This window comes from Ptiloglossa arizonensis, chromosome 12 (genome assembly GCF_051014685.1).
Source record: "Ptiloglossa arizonensis isolate GNS036 chromosome 12, iyPtiAriz1_principal, whole genome shotgun sequence".
NCBI lineage: Eukaryota > Metazoa > Arthropoda > Insecta > Hymenoptera > Colletidae > Ptiloglossa > Ptiloglossa arizonensis.
Window position 1 is genome coordinate 3,925,897 of NC_135059.1, and position 17,045 is coordinate 3,942,941.

The 17,045-nt window shown below is 42.6% G+C and overlaps 2 protein-coding genes across 11 annotated transcripts in view; one reads left to right on the forward strand and one right to left on the reverse strand.

The window, feature by feature from the left end:
- The window catches only part of LOC143153090 (uncharacterized), a 97,057-nt gene extending 90,361 nt beyond the window's left edge, over positions 1-6,696 (reverse strand). The window contains exon 1 of the mRNA XM_076323917.1: positions 6,348-6,696. Within this exon, the coding sequence (XP_076180032.1) occupies positions 6,348-6,449 (102 nt within the window). The 5' untranslated portion in view covers positions 6,450-6,696. The remainder of the gene's footprint in view (positions 1-6,347) is intronic.
- The window catches only part of Tn (tripartite motif containing protein thin), a 96,510-nt gene that overhangs the window by 48,013 nt on the left and 31,452 nt on the right, over positions 1-17,045 (forward strand). For 9 of the 10 annotated variants that reach the window (XM_076323914.1, XM_076323915.1, XM_076323916.1 and 6 more), the window contains 4 exons: positions 2,780-2,961; positions 3,972-4,205; positions 10,059-10,408; positions 16,556-16,831. In XM_076323914.1, the coding sequence (XP_076180029.1) occupies positions 2,782-2,961; positions 3,972-4,205; positions 10,059-10,408; positions 16,556-16,831 (1,040 nt within the window). In that variant the 5' untranslated portion in view covers positions 2,780-2,781. Of the gene's footprint in view, positions 1-45; positions 202-2,779; positions 2,962-3,971; positions 4,206-10,058; positions 10,409-16,555; positions 16,832-17,045 lie in introns of those variants that run through there. The other variant, XM_076323910.1, reaches the window with a different exon arrangement.

The following is a 17,045-nucleotide window of genomic DNA, read 5'->3' on the forward strand; positions in this document are numbered from 1 at the left end:
TGCTTTTAGCGACTGTGTATAAATAATAGTTCCCAGGAATTTTTAGCCAGTACGTCAGTAGCCGCCAAAGTGAACGCTCCGAAAATATTTGTATCGAAAGTCGAGAAAGTTCGAGTCTCGGATGCAATTTATCCACCACGAATTCATCCCGACGCTCTTGATGAATTTTCGAAGACACGACGACCTTCTGATCTCAATTTTGTACGTATCCAAACTCGGTGCTATAAACTCACAGCAGTGATATTATTATTTTTCTTGTTATTATTAGTATTATAATACCTTTGTTACGCGTATTGGAAGAACGTGTACCCTGTGTAACCTCAAATTATTATAATTTTCACTTAGACCCGCGCTTCGAGTTACAGTACGAATTATATGCCAAGTAACTTGTAAATTGATATGGACGAGCAAGGTCGACTTTAACGCTACACTCGAGCCAAGTACCTTGTCACGGGAAAAGTTGCGGCAAACTTTACGTTTCTACTCAAAATTATCATTGGTCGGATTATCTGCCTTATTGAAATTAAACAATTCTTTGAAGTAAAAAACGGCGTTCAATTTCACTATAAAAAGCGCTAAAATTATTGATTTATTTCGATCGAGAAAGGTAAACCGTAATCGATCATTTGAATCTTCTAATCAGCACCTGAAATAATCACTCGAATGCACAATTCGTTGTTCGAGACTCTATAACGACTCTCGAAGGTCGATAAAATTTCACGTACCACCTAAAATATTTTTCACGATACGAAACTCATGATAAGCTAGGAATCCGATTAATCGAATATATGAAATGTTTTGTTCGTACAAAAATATACGAGAAACGTAAAATATACTCTGACGCGGAGCTTTATTTTCGCGAAATTTAATTTCGAAAATTCGTCGAATACACGTGCGATAAAGGTACCACTCGGCCAAGATATTCGTCCGTTATTAGTTATTTTTACGCGTGTCGACGTTTGTAAACATTGGCAGCGGTGCGGTATTATACGCCCGAACTGATTAATCAGAGGATAGCGAGATAGACGGCAAACAGACAATACCTTACAATCGTCGGTGTTTACAGTCATCGATACAAGTAGAAACGGTGTGCAATGGACAGACACGGTAGCCAAATCGTACTCGATCGCACGCGTACCCGACCAACGTTTAAAATAGATATTCTCGAAGACCGCGTCTCGCGCAAAAACGATTTATTCTACATTTCCGGTGTGCTTTTTTGCGAAGAATCACTCCCCTATCCTACGGTATTACGTTTTGCTTTTTTCTATCGCGCCGGATCAAGAGGTACGACGATAAATAACTTTCAAGGGGCACGTTGACAGGCATTAACGTGTCACGCCCAGCGTGTAATTGATCGTACGTAAATGTAATCTCGTAAAAGTAATAATTACGGGTGAACCGATATATTTTCCTTCGAAAACTTCATACATTTACAAAATATAAATATCTTTCCGGCTGTACATTGCGCGTTAAACGTTTTACACAATTTTTTTAATTTTGGATACAATTGGATTCTAAACTCAATTCTAAATATTTGTTCGTTCTTTTCGTTATCCCAAACTTTTAACAAGAATCGCAAAGGGACGAACAGGTGAGTATTAGAGATTCCGTTGCTGTTGCTTTATTTGCAACAAAGTTTCATAAAAGATCCAAAGACGTAAGATCCAATAAGATCATTTCCAACGACTTGTTATTCCGTGTCAAGTAATATCAGTGACAATGACACTCGGTGTATCGATTCGATGTGCCCGATCCGCGTCGCCGCAAGATATAATTATTATCCAATCTATTAAATTATACGATATAGGGGAAAAAGAGTATTATTTGTTTTTAGATAAGCTGCCCGGGAGCGCAACGATTTATAACCCGCACCATTAAAAGAGACGAAATGTGACATCCCCCAGTTGCAATAACTCATACGTCGCACGAAAGCTCCTCGAGAACCCCATACAATCAAAAGAGAATTTTGTCGCCGATTCCTAATAGGCTCCGAAAAAACTCTATAGCACGTTCCACGTACTTGATCAGCGATGACCACTTGGCACGCTTGTTACGAAATAACGTTATTGCGTCTTGTAAACAAAGGGTGCAAAGTATCGAGTTCGTTAGGGGTTGGCTTATCAGTCCTCCTGTTCCTTAAATTCAAAATGGTTGTTGCACGTTGTGCCCAGAAGTATCGATATTTCTTTTTTCTCAAAAAAGCGGAAAATTGACACGGAATGTCACTTCTCGTGCGTATTTTTTCACGCGTGTGTTTTACACATTTTAAGTATTCGGTTCGACGACTTATCGACTGATTTGAACCTAAGAAAGATGGAGAAAGTTACGTCCAATCGGTGAATAGTTGCGTCTGAGGTAAAGGAAACCTAGAGTAGGAATGTCAGCTATGAGTCTCGAGTTCTTGAAAGCGAAAATTAATAAAAAATAGTAAAATTTAAAGGAGGTTCCTTTAACGACAGATGTTTTGCAACCTTCCAAGAAACCATACACGATTATCATCGTCGGTTAATTTATCGTGCAACGAATACATGCTCGATACACCCTCTAATCCGACGATAACCCAACGAGTTCATCCAATCGACAAACTATCGATAATTACAAACGCCAATTTCGAGTCTGTCAAAGTATAGAAATTCTACGAAACGTATAGATCTTTTACTAATGCGGAAAGTATCGTTTCGAAGCTGTACAGATTCGTATCGAAACTTCGATCGGTAAAGATCGAAGCACAAGCGATGCACAACGACGTAACGAGTGTTCCTTTTGCGTTTTACAGGCATGGAGCAGTTCGAGCAACTGCTGACGTGCGCTATATGCCTGGACCGCTACAGGAACCCGAAGCTTTTGCCATGCCAGCACAGCTTTTGCATGGAACCCTGCATGGATGGCCTCGTTGACTACGTGCGACGACAGGTGAAATGTCCAGAATGCCGGGCGGAACATCGTATACCTTACCAGGTGGGTCGATCGATCGTTAGGAAGCGTTAATCGTCGAAAGTTTCCGAGGTTCGAGGCAATCGTCGCGAGTATCCACCATCGCGAAATCACTTCTTTGAGAACGTTTCTCGGGTCGATTTTCTCGAGCGTTGCAAATTTGTTACCATTTGCTACGCTCTTACGAAACAAAAGCGACCGTCTCATCGTTTTCGGGATACGTTAACCATATCGATCGACTGCTACGATCGATTCTCGCGAATGGAGACCGTTTTCCTCGACGAAATCCTCCTCGTTCGATATCGAGACATTCGTCCCAAAAACGATGCAAATTCGCGCGGAACGAACGATAGATTTCTTCTAATTAAAGTTAGATTTACCGCTTTTACGGAGAAATTTACTTTAAATTCCATAGCACATTTTCCAAAAAAAAACCGTTACGACTAGCGTTACAATTTTGTGCAATCAATTTCATAAGTTTCTCTCTTTCCTCGATCGTCGATTTTCTGAAATACAAGGAACACCTCGGTCTACTGAAATCTATCGGTGGTTCCAACGTTGAACGCGTCCGTACGAGGTCTCCTTTGAACGTACGTGACGCGCTCTCGTCCTTTATTCAACGACGAATTCGCGACAGGTGGACGATCCCTCGTGAAATTGTAAATTTCGTAGCAAGACGCCGCTCGCGAGTCGTTTGTCTTACTTTCGTCCGCAACGAAGCGCAACCGTTCCGCGTCGAACGTAACTCCGTTAATTAAAGCCCGCTCGGGACTACCGAACGACGAATCGACGAAAGGAGAGACTCGGAGAGAACGCTCGAGCACCGCGCGTAAAACGACTCGGTGTTACGCGGGAAAGAAACACACTCGACGAATTGAAATTCCATTGAAATTCAATTTCGGATAAAAGCAGCCGCGTTTCGCGATCAAAGCGATACAGCGGCGGAGATCTACCTCTCGTTTCGTTCGCGCGGAGTATCATGGTTATTCGATCGGGGCCTCGCGATTCTCTAACTCGCGCGGTGTTGTCGCCAGGGCGTGCAGGCGTTCCCGACCAACGTGACCCTGCAACGATTCCTGGAATTGCACATCGAGATCACCGGAGAGCTACCGGACCCGACCAGCGGACAGACAATGGAACGGTGCGGCGTTTGCTCGGAGAAAAGCTACTGCTCCCTCTGTGTCCACTGTGAGAAAAAGTGCTGCCCCGAGTGCAAGGACGCTCACATGGACATCCTCAGGCGTGAGATTACGCGCATCAATTCCCAGGTACGAGGACCACTCCGAAAGCGAGAGAACGTTCGTCGAAATACCTTTTCGAATACCTCGCACCGTACCTCGCGATTGAAAAAACAACGAATTTACCCGGTTTGTTCCACCGTGCGAAAATTCAACTCGACGCCGGCGAACTCGCAACGTTCTCGAGACCGAATTAATCGCTCCGCGGAAAAACAATCTACGCGCCGAATTTATTTCACAATTTAACTTTTAATCGTTCAACTTGTAAACGGTCTGTCGAATTTAAACGGGGTGAAAGTATTCCTACCGTTTCCCGCGCAACGACCGAATGTTCGACGATACATTGGAAACGATAGGTTCCTTTCGCGCGTTTTATCGGAAACGATTTCAATATTTAGCGAACTGTTTTCCGCGGTTTCTATGTTTAGGATGCATTCGCGTGTCTGTTTTGGAAAGCAGGGAATATTTTAAAATGTAATTAGATGAATGTTGGATGAGAGTTCGAGCTCCGAGCCGGCTGTTTTTAAATCGAATTAAAGGAATTCGTTAACGTATTCTACGAACAGAGATATTAAAATAGTTGTGTATAAAAGTAAGCCAGAAGATGCTTTATCATTGGACAGTTGTAACGAAAAGACGAAATACAAGAAGTTGTCTGTCATCTTTGATCGATTTTAAACGAGAGTCAATGTTACCAAAGTAAATGAGAAGTGGTAACCGTTAAACGCGATAGAATTGCATTAATATTTAATATCGTCGTAGTTGAAAACAGATACGATGCAAAGAAGCTCGTCGACCAAGAACAGAGCTCAGACGTACAACCGAATTGAAAATAAAAGAATCTTTTACCACTTGATCTAATCACTCTCGAAACTAAGAGAATGGCAAAACTACTGCGCGATGCAATTTTTCGTCTCAATTAACGAAGTTAATAAAAAACGGTATAAAAATAACTGGCACAATTTATCGTGCATTGCCCTTTCCTTAAATTTATGGCATAGTTCACCCTCTACTCGAAAACGGGAAGCATAAAGGAATCTAATTTCGAAATTCAACACGTACGAACCGCGATCGAGAGAAACTTCCAGTGAGTTAATATTTCTAGCGGGGAGAGACTCTGATCGTTGTTTCCCGCCGAGAGAAGATATTCAAATCGTAAGTACCGTTTAAATCGAGAGAAACGATTACACGGTCGAACGCCCCGAGAATTCTCACGGTTTCAATCGACGTTAATTCCTCGTGCGGATTTCCGGGCCCGATTGAAAGAATCACGCGAATCGGGAGAATTTCGATTCGAGTAGAACGATCCTGCACCCCGAGATTAAAAACGGTCGCGGAAGTAGATTCGCGGTCGTTATCGGGACACCCTCGGGAAAGGTCCGGGTGGACCTTTGGTTGATTTATCACCGTTGGATCGGAACTCCGGGAAATCTCCCCGCGCTGTCTCCAGAAATACTAAGACGGGGCTGATTCACCTCTATTTCCGGTGACACGAATAAACTTTTCGCGCGATCGTCTTTGAGACAGACCAGAGTCCGCGATCACGCGCATCGACAGCCACGGTTTATTGCGCGTTCGAAAAGAGAGACCGGTTGCTGGAACCGTGAGATCGTTTCGAAGCGATCAAGAGTTTCTGGCACTGTTCACGACTCGATTCGCCCGGCCGCGTACCAAAACAACGGAATCGACGTATCGCGCGTGTTCTTTCACGCGTTCGATTCGTTTCCTTTCTTTTTATATTTTTTTCTTTTTTTATTACTTTTATCGGCCAGTTAACACGGACCGGATCGTCCGAGAACTTTCGTTCCAAAGCGTTCTGCTCGTATTTCCACGAGCCAGATGAAAGTTACCGAGCCGAGATAAACGAATCCGACCGAAAATAAATAATTTAGACAAGGATCAGCTCGTAGATACGTATTGTGTGCAGAAACAAAAGATCGAAGTGATCCGGAACGATTTGCGATATTCTTACAAATTATTCTTACGCGATCAATTATTCAAAGAAATGTACAAATTGGTAGATCGTTGTGCACACAAGGCTCAGAGAAATGCGGGGAAAAAATCGAGTTTTGCAAAACTGTGAAGACGAGATCGTCTTCTCTTTTCGAGAAACGAAACTTTCGAGATTTCGAACGAAGGTGAAATTATGACGATTGAATCGAAAAAATTTACCTGTAAAGGTGGTGTCACGTTCTCCGCGAATTCACCGCGAAGGTTTCCAGGTGGTTGGTAATTGCAAACGATATAAATTTTCCCGTCCGTGTCGGTGGCCATTCCGAAACCGATTGATTTCGTTCCTTTCCATACCAGTTGCGCAAAATGGCGCACGTCTTCCAAATTCTTCACGTTGGGCTCCCCGTATTTGAAGAATCTTCCCTCCCGGTACCTAGGAACCAATTAAATACGACGAATCGCAGCCGGGACATTTGAAATTCAAATTTAATCGGCGAATACACCTGCGTGAAATAACAGACACTATCGCGGTAACAGGTTTTCAGTGTTTCTCGCGCCGGGGACTAACCAGAATTTTATAGGATCTCGCGGCTTTATCTTCTCCGGCACATCCCTCCAGAAGCTCACGTATATGTTCTCGCCGTACCCCGGGTCCGATCTGTACTCGAGGACGCCCCTCTTCGCCAAATCGTCTGCCCATTTTTGCGCGTGCTCGTTCAACTTGACAAAGTCGGTGAACCCTTTTTCTCATTCACAGTGTTCGTCGTCGGGCGATATTTTAAACGCTAAACTCTTTCGAAACGACGTTACCCGTACCTCGGTGTTTCGAGGACCGTGTCGCGATAATTTCGTTTTTGAAATTCAATCGTGGTATTACGTTTTGTAAAAAGCACAATTAATTCTATAGTTGAAATGACGAAATACTCTCGTAACCGAAGTCTTCTGTAAACGTAACGTTTTTTTCTTAGAAATACGTATCGGTCATTCGCGCGGATCAGTCCAGATCGTGGCGAGTCATCGATAACGGAACACGATACGACGAGCTGTTCTGAATATTTAAAGTAACGTCGCGTTTCGATCAGAAAAGAATTTTACAAAAATCGAAGAACACATCGACAAATTGTACGAATCGTATCGCCGAGGATAGATAAAAAATAAAAACGAGCGCGCGTGTTCCCTAGGAAATATTTCGAGAGGACATTTTTTGTATATTTTACACGATAATTCGACACAGAATCGTCGGTACGAGTTTTGAAATTTTCCAAAAAGTACGGGAAACACCGTGGGTATACCTCTTGGACGAGTTCCAGCGAAGGTGACTCGTGAACGGCTCGATACTCGTTGTGCAGTTTCAAGAAATCGGCCGCGAACTTCTCCGGGAAACGTCTGCAACAGAGATAGAGAGACCGCGGTTACCTCTTGTAACGTGACCACGTGAAAAAGTACGTCTCGATGAATTCTTCGCTCACTCCATTTTTAATTTAAACACTTCGGTGGCCGCGCAACATGTTGATCAATATTTGAACCGTGCCGAGAATGCGAGAGGCGGGAGTCGGAGTAGCTCCCGCGGGATTTCGAGTGAAAAATTTTCTGAGCACGGCTACATGTTCGAGATTTGAAAGTTTTAGGTTACACGAGACGCGTCGACGGCGTGACAAACAATCGCGAAACAGATTTTCCCGTTCGCGACATCGATAGATCGGTGAACGCGTTTATTGTTCGATGGGTAGAAACGCGATGAAAAACTTTCTCGAGGGTGGTCGTTCCTCGCCCGTACCGTACACGCGATTCGATACAATTACGAAACTCGAGAAAACTGTGCACCGGCTAACGGGGAAAACATTAGAATCGTCGTGCGTATCGAACGATTCGCTTCGAGCCGGATGAATACCGTAAATTCGGGTCAACATAACCGTGGTGCAACTACGCGCAATCCGAAAATAACTGCCGGTATATTTGCTCGCCCCCCTAATGCGCGCAAAACAAACGCTTCCCTTTAACGACGCGAATTCCATTTCTAAGCAAAACGGAAAACGCGACTATCGACATTCCCCGATCACCAGCGGGACCGTGAAGGATTTCTCACGATCGTGATACGATTCGACCGTTTCTACCATCGATATCGTAACGATTTAATATCAATACCAGCGATATCGTAACGATTCAATATCAATACCATCGATATCGTAACGATTTAATATCAATACCATCGATATCGTAACGATTCAATATCAATACCATCGATATCGTAACGATTTAATATCAATACCATCGATATCGTAACGATTTAATATCAATACCATCGATATCGTAACGATTTAATATCAATACCATCGATATCGTAACGATTTAATATCGATACCATCGAAAATGATGATAATAATAATAATAAAATAGTACCGATGAACGTGATCGAACGAGCAATTACGTATATTTATATTCGTCGACGGTACGAACAGTTTCTTATCGATCGATTCAAATTCGAATATGTAAAAGGTATAGACGAGAAATCGAGAATATGGCGAAGAAAGTACAACTTACGATTGATCTTACGATGATCGAACTATAAGAAATTATGGAGAACTATGAGGAGAAGAGAAAACAAAATTGAATACTTGTTTCATCCGAAATATAACAATGATAATGTATGAATAGCTACCGAACACGTTGAATCGACAGATGGAATAAAGAACGTGTAGAAATTTTAAACGATTTGGGTGCAAAGAAATGCAAAGAAAAGAGAAAGAGAAATAATAATGTTTTCGTTAACGAAATCGAGACACTTGGATACAGAAGAATAATATGTAATGGACACACGAAAGGAACTTGTACGAATGCAACGAGACGCAGTGGGATTTAAAAAATCGATATCATTGCGCAAAAAGTTAGCAAATTTGCATATTATACAATAGGAAAGTCGAGGGTTCGTCTTTAATTTACGCGTGTAAAGAAGCGATACGTTACAGAGTACCCTAGGCAAGATCCTGAAATTTATTACATCCAACTAATGCGATGATACAAGTATATGGTTCTGCGGATGACAAATGTATCAGAGACTATCCATCTGTATTCGAGTGTCTGAATGTTGAGGTATTACGAAATCGAACCGTAATCGTGACTATATCTGAATTCTGTTTGCAAAAGTTTCAAAGTTCACGACTTCTTGCAATATTTGGAAAAACGATCATCGAAAACAAAAGATCTATTACCCGTACCAACGCGAGTAATAGATTGGTGATACGTTCGGAGAAAGTAAATAAAAGTTGTAACAAGTGTCTCAAAAATTGCATAAAATGTATAAAAAATCGAAACTCGCACCAATGAAATTAGTCGATAGTTATCGAACGGATTCGAATGTACACAGATAAAACCAATCTGAGTTTCAAACGTGTAGCGAACATCCCGGATCGTAACGATTTATTGCATATTATCCACAAGGGACGAGATATCGTACAGTGGCAGTATTTGACAAAAATTGGAGGAACCGCATCGTCGGGCGGGCTCCTTGCAAATATTATGGCCGACTGGGGTATCGAAAACTTCGATAATATTAATCTCGATACGAGAAATATGTAATATTTCCCGGAGTGTGTCGCTATTCGAATTCGGGCGATGTATATCCACGATGAATTTGTCCATAAATGAAAAATAGTTTACAAAAGGAACGGTCGTAGATACGTGTGCGTCGGTAGTTTCATTTCCATAATGCGAGTAGCACGGAAAGAGTTCGTTGATTTTTTACGCAGAGATCCTGTGCAAAAATCCCGGGAGACGGATAGTCCGAGTGCGTTCAATTTCGCAAATATTGCACGGTACTCTCTCTCTCTCTCTCGAAAAAAAAGAAAAAAAAATGCGAAAGAAACTCGATGAATAATTATACGAAATTTTCGCGCGGAACTCTCATCGATCCGATCATAATCCTCTTTTCAGATTCGCAGAGGGTTGCACAGGTTGCAGGACGCGCTGGCTCTGGTGGAGAAAAACACACTGGGTCTGCAAACAAACTGCGCCTCGGTCGCGGAAGAGGTGGACGAGATTTATCGGAGGCTGAGCAAGGCTTTGAAAGACCGTACGGAACATCTGCGTAACGAGGTCGATCGATACTTGAGCACCGAGCTCAGGGGCCTGATTCAGCTCAAAGAGAATCTCGAATTGGAAATCGCGAATATCCAGAGCAACTGCGATTTGGCGGAGGCTCACATCAATGAGAACGTGCCGTGGGACGATTCGGAACTCCTCGACACAAAAGAGCTCTTCCTCCGTACGGTGGAATTCATCAGGTTTGTCGACCATAATCCCTCACCTTTTTTTCACGCGCCTTCAAATCCCGCGTGACAGTGTATCTCGAACTACCCTGACCGCGACGCCTTTTCGCAAATCGTGCGCAGACGCGAGTATCTACAATTTTAACGATGCTTCGCGAGAATCTGTCCTTTCTTTCATCGAGATAACGCGAATTTAAGGAAAAACTACCCTCGAAAGTTAGTCTACTTTGTAAACTATCGTATGTGCACCGTAAGACTAGCGGATCGTTTTTTAAACGAATTTTGCACGGTTTTCAATGGACGATAACGGCGTGCACGCATCGGTAACTAAATTAATTAAAGTCAATCGCTTGTAAACGCCGATGCGCATGTTACACGGACTATCCATTGTGGTTCCAAGCGGATCGTTTAAATTGTCAATATCTTTGTCATTAATCGTCGATATATGCGCAATATCGATGCTGGATAAACGAATTTCGAACAATAATAGCTTACCCGTTTTTACGGAAATTTTGAGAACAACAACGGTGGTAAAATTATTTTTTTTATCAATTTGTATTTACCAATGCGGATTGTACTTTCCCTCGTGAGCCGTATGAAATTTATTTCAGAAATTTTCCGATATGTCGGAAAAGTTTGGAAGTGAAAAAAAAAGTAGATAGGTATCCTTTATTTTTAACAAATCCAAGAACAAACGAACTTTCGTCAAAATGACGTCGGACGTTCCATGAACGTTCCTCGTCGATGAAAATCACCGTCGTTGTTTATCGTCACGTTATTGCTACCACATATCGCTACTTATTTCTCCGTGTATCGTATACATATACCAAAGTGTTCTCCCGTAAGGTAAATACATAAATAAATATATACACACTCTCTTATCGAGATTACGATTCCTCGAAGCGCGCAGAGCCGAAGAATAGTATAATCCTTTATTTTCTAATGCCGCCCTCGAGTAAAGCGGCCCGCCCTCCGTTATGTATCCTGTACGAAAATAAGTTTCTCCGCGATACCCATTATACGGTGAAACGCTCGCGTAGTACACTTACGGGACCCGCGGTCCGTTTCACGGAGATTGCGATTAAAATTTATCGAGTTAAAGAGCAATACACCGTCAACTTTTACCGCGTTGCGTCTCCTTCGAATATCTCCGTTTCGACGCGGAGGGAGGTACTTCGAATTCTTATTACGCGCCGTGGAACATGGCTGTTAATGATTGAGATTCCATGACGTGCAGGTCGTATCTCAATCTTAAGCCGATGCCTATTCAATGATACATCTTATAATAAATGAATGTATCGAGATTAATTGACACATGAGGGTTTAAAAAATAATAGTAGATTCAATGTCCTCGGATATTGAAAAATTAATTTATATAATTAGATTTAAATTTACTTTTATATAAAAAAAATTAAATTTATTCTACTATTAGAATAGTACGTTCCAACGAACGTCGAATCGGAATCGTAACGAACATCGAAGCGGGAACGGTAGTTTCGAAAATTTTAATCACCCTTTCGGATCCAAAGTACACCTCGAGCACGCTACGGATCGTAAGCGACGGAACCGGAGAAAATTAAAAAGGGAAACCCTTGGAGTTCGTTTATTTTCTTTCCTCTCCGCGTCTTCTTTCTCCTCGTGGTTCTCGAACGACACCGAAATCTCGAGGAAATCCCGATTCCTCGAAAATTCGTTGTAGACTCTGCGGGGAATAACGATCCCCTGACCCCTCTGCTCCTTGAATATGAAATACGATGAATTTTATCCGCGAAGAGGCAATTTCCCAGTCGCGTATTTTGCTTTTCTTGCTTTATCGAGCGTCAGGTTCAATGTCGACGCGAACCGCGCGGCTCTTCTTGCCGCGGTTACGAGCAAGATAGCACGCGTCGTTAATTTTTCCCTCGTTTAAAATTTAATCGCGGGGGGCCGCTACGACGCGATCCTCGCAATTTGATGAATATCGAAACATTCGACGCTCGAGGTTCTCGCGCAGCGGTTATTCGCTTTCCATAAATTTCACGCGGAATAAAGGCGGTACCCACTCCCACGAACCGGTGTTACAACAGGACGTGAAATATAATTCATACAACGGGACGATAAATCACATTTCTCGTACGCCAACGTCTAACTTTCCATTCATCGTTAAATTTGCCTCCATTCACCGTTCGGTTCGTTCCGCCCGTTACGCGCGACGCAAACGTTACAAAGAGTATTTATTATTCTTTGAATAAATACAATCGGGGAAAGAAACTCGGGAAGAATACGGTACGCGCGAGATAATAGCCTGAGTTCACGGAGCGTTTTAAAAGACTCTATTCATCGAAAGAAAATAATTATTTAACGGTGGGCGAACAGAAACGGTGAATTTTCGCGGGCCTCGCGAATCCGTTGAACGCGAGGACACGCCCGTTTCCATTTTTAAACCGGCAATTTTACGGATCGCTACAGATCGATGAAATTTCACAAAGGGGTGGGGAGGAACGGCGGGTAGGTCGTAAATCTTTCAATTTACCGTTCTCGACCCCGTGGAAAGTTGCGATTCTCCGAGGAGTGCTCGCCCAGACTTTGCGGGTGCACTTGGAAAATGATGAAACTCTCGTTCTAATTTTATAACAATTCCGTGCGCCGTTTGCACGCGTAACGACGCTCTTTTCCAAATCGCTTCTCCGATATCACGCGGAAGTTTCCACCCTCCCAGCTGCACGCCAGCTTGATTCCGTTGGTTATGGATGGTAAAAATTGTTCTTGCGATCTTTTTTCGCTCGCCTCCCCACGGAGCGAAATACCGATACACGGTGAAGTAATTATTGCGGGATACGAGTGGATCGGATGACGAGAGAATTTTCCGTTAACCTCACTTTTAATCCTCTTTTTATAGATAATACTGTACAATCTGTACAGAGTCTCGATATACATATCGTACGATAGTTTCCGACCGAAGACTTAAAACTGACAAGTTACACGAGCAGGCTCGAAACCAAGGTCGAGAACCGAGCTCAAAAATATACGCGATTTGTTTCGTTATACAGGGTGGTTGGTAACTGGTGGTACAAGCGGAAAGGGGGTGATTCTACGCGAAAAAGAAGTCGAAAATATAGAATAAAAATTGTTCGTTTGAGGCTTTGTTTTCGAGGAAATCGACTTTGAATTTTCGGATCTCACTGTAGATCGTTGTCTCGATGGATATTATCGCAGTTAGAGGAAATTTAATTTTTCAACAAGACGCTGCACCACCACATTTCAGTCGTCGTGTGAGAGATTTTTTAAACCAACATTACCAAGGCTGGATCGGTCGTGCTGGAACAATAGCTTGAGTTTTCACCACGCTCTCCTAACTTAACTCCGCTCGACTTTTATTTACGGAGCCATATTAAATCAATTGTCTATTCTGAAGAAATCGCAAGTTGCGAGCAATTGAAAGAAAAGATTATCGTAGCCTTTCGTACTTTAAAACGATCGAATACGTTAGAAAGTGTTCATAGAAATTAAATTAGAAGAGGAGAGGTATGTGTTCGGCAGAATGGGCAATATTTTCAGCAATTTTTGTGATAATAAACTTTACGATTACTTCGTATCATTTCATTATGTATTCCTAATTTTCCGTTACGGCAAAAAGAAAGTTAAATTGCGATAATATCCATCGAGACAACGATCTACAGTGAGACCCTTTATAACGACACGTGATAAAGTGTAATTCATAGTCGATTTTTTCGAAAAGAAAGCCTCAAACGAACAATTTTTATTCCATATTTTCGATTTCTTTTTTGCGTAGAATCACCCCCTTTCCGCTTGTACCACCAGTTACCAACCACCCTGTATACTGCAACCACCCAAAGTGGACGAAACCGATGAAATTCCACGGTGCAAAAATACGGATCGCCCTATCGTGGACCTCTCTTCAGGGAAGAACACCAGGAGACCTCGAGTCGAGTTTAGAACCTTTTATCGAATAGAACCTTTTATCGAAATTTTCAGTCACTCCGTAACTTTGTCCGCGTTGCGACCACGTGCATCGATCCGTAGTACACGGTTCCGTTTTAAACGCTGCTGTGTTTCGCGGCCCCGTCGCGGTTATCACTCTCGCGGGGAAAAGATTGTCAAACACCGAACCGAACCGGCCGTAAGCGAAAGAAACTTCGCGAGATATTTGCCGTGCTGGTTTTCACGGTGCCGCGATAAATACACCGTGGAAACTACGCCACGAGAGGAGAAACAAGTTAGCGTCTCTCCGATATAAAATGCAGAAGCTGCATACCCGGCACGGCTCTGCAACGAACGTTCAACGATTTCGAATCCTCTGTGAATTTTCACGCGCAGACCTCTCTCTTTAATTAGCTCGCGGGACCGTGGTCGCCGCGAAATTCACTTCCTCGACTCTTTAAACGCTACTAATTTCTCAAATGGGGTTAAAATATTGCTTCCGCTCGGTTCTCGGAATTAGTTAATTCGAGACGTTCGAAGGAACCGCGTATTCGTAAGGTGGGCAGAGTGTCTTCGAGGAGGGTCTGAGAATATCCATTTTACGACTCTCCGGTAGGATTAACCTGGAGCCACTTTTTCTTGAATTAATAAATCGACAATCTTGGATCGAGCTTCTGTTTACCCGAGCTTCTATTCGTATATGTTCGAGGTATCCTTGGGATAAACGTTGACGATAGAAAATACATATGACTCGAAAGATAAATAGCGTAACCTGTAACAACTACAAACGAAAGGAAAGCGTTATAAACAACGATACAGGAATAGCTATTATTTCAAATAAACGATGCTCTGTTTATTTCCGAATCGTTATGTTCAATAGTTGCCCGCCATTATTTCGAATCGAATTTTCCCAGCTCTGCCATCGGGGTAACAACAAACGACGTAGAAGGAATTAATACTTTCCCAAGAACGATGTATCGTAGTTACGGGGAACACGATACTACGAGTAAGAGAAATGTAAACAATGTCGAGTGATTTTTGTTTATCGTTAGTCGTAGTCCTTGTAAAGGCTCGCCAAAGCGTTCGATTCGGTAGGAATCGCAATTTCTATCGAAACTGATCTCGCTTTCTCTCTACGAAACAAGTACGTCAAAATGTAAACGGAGCGAGTAGTTCTGGTACGTCATCGACGATCCAAGCGTAAACGCCTCGAAGTGTACTAACACGCGAACACTCTAGAATAGATCCTGGTCATCTCAAAGAGTTATAAACGCAACCAGTGCGTGTTATCCTCGCCCCGATTCATCATTAATATTCCAAATCGATATAAGAAAACATACAATTGCAAAGATACTGAGAACTGGGTTAAAGGAGAAACCTCAAAAGCGATGCAATGTTAAACACGAGATGAGACGCGGAACACGTTGAATCTGTAAACTCTGTCAAGTGCAACTAGATCGGACAAAACGCTTCCCGGAATATCGTTTCTCTGAATTCAAGTTGTACAATTAGTACAATTGTATAAGCAGTAGTTCAATTACATTTTTTATAATTTCTTAAATAATTACGATGAGTGTTGTGACAGATTTAACGCTCTATTAGAATAACAATACATTTAAGTAGATCTCTCGCGTCTGAAACGCCCTGAACTTTACGCGCGTAATTCGTTCACTCTCGGTGCAATCGTTCGCTCGATTCTATTGGCTTGTTCGGAAAGTCATTTCAGTTTCCAAAACGGAGAATATATAATTTAATAAAACGTTTACACGTTCTAAAGAGTCGTGTTTCATTTTCACCAAAATAAACGAAACTACTTTCCGAACAACCGATAGATAGACAAACAATTACTCCGTTTAACAATAGCTTTGCACTCCTCTTTGGAAATGGAGTAACTCGCATACATTGGAATTTTCTCGTGAAGTTTGTCATCTATCTCGAGCTACGTTATTTCCAAAGAGAATTACAAAGGCTGGTCGACAAGTTAAATAAACGGAGAGATCAATAATATCACCGTTACACCTAATTATTTAACCACCTAATTTTCTTACATCGCACGATCACTCTTATTATTTTCGTCGATCGACATTCCCTAGATCTGTTCCTCTCCGTTCCAAACGCTCGTCCATTCGACCATAATCGCATACAGATATCTCCAGTACACACTCGTGATAATTGCAACGAAACGTTCGATAACTATAGAGGATCCCAGCGACCGATCGTTAATTTTTGATCGCTTTTCAGGAACTTCGAATACGAAGCTGGGGATTACAGCCGGCGAGTGCGTTTCGTGATGGCTCACGATCCGAACCAGCTGGTCCTCCACGTAGCGGGTTACGGCGAGCTGAATATTAAGCCGGAGACCGGAAGCGGAGGATTGCTGGGAAGCTCGAGTAGCCTAGCGCCACCGGGAGGATCGCCCGGCCTCATGAGAAGCAAAAGCGACCATCGTCTGGCTTCCCAATACAGGCAACAAGAGGAGGAAAGGCTCGCGAGAAATCGATACCTGCCCGAATACGAGTAATTATCTATTTTGCTCGCTTTTCTTTACACTTTTCCCCGTGTCACGCGCGAACAAACGAACACCATCTTCTACTAGTTTCCAAACCGGTTTTTAAAACGATCCAGGATCTTCCTCGCGCAATATTTCCAGCGGAACTGTTGTTCGTAGAACGTATCTCTTGAAACTTTTTCCTCAGACGACTGAATTATCCAGGACGTAGAATTGTGCAAA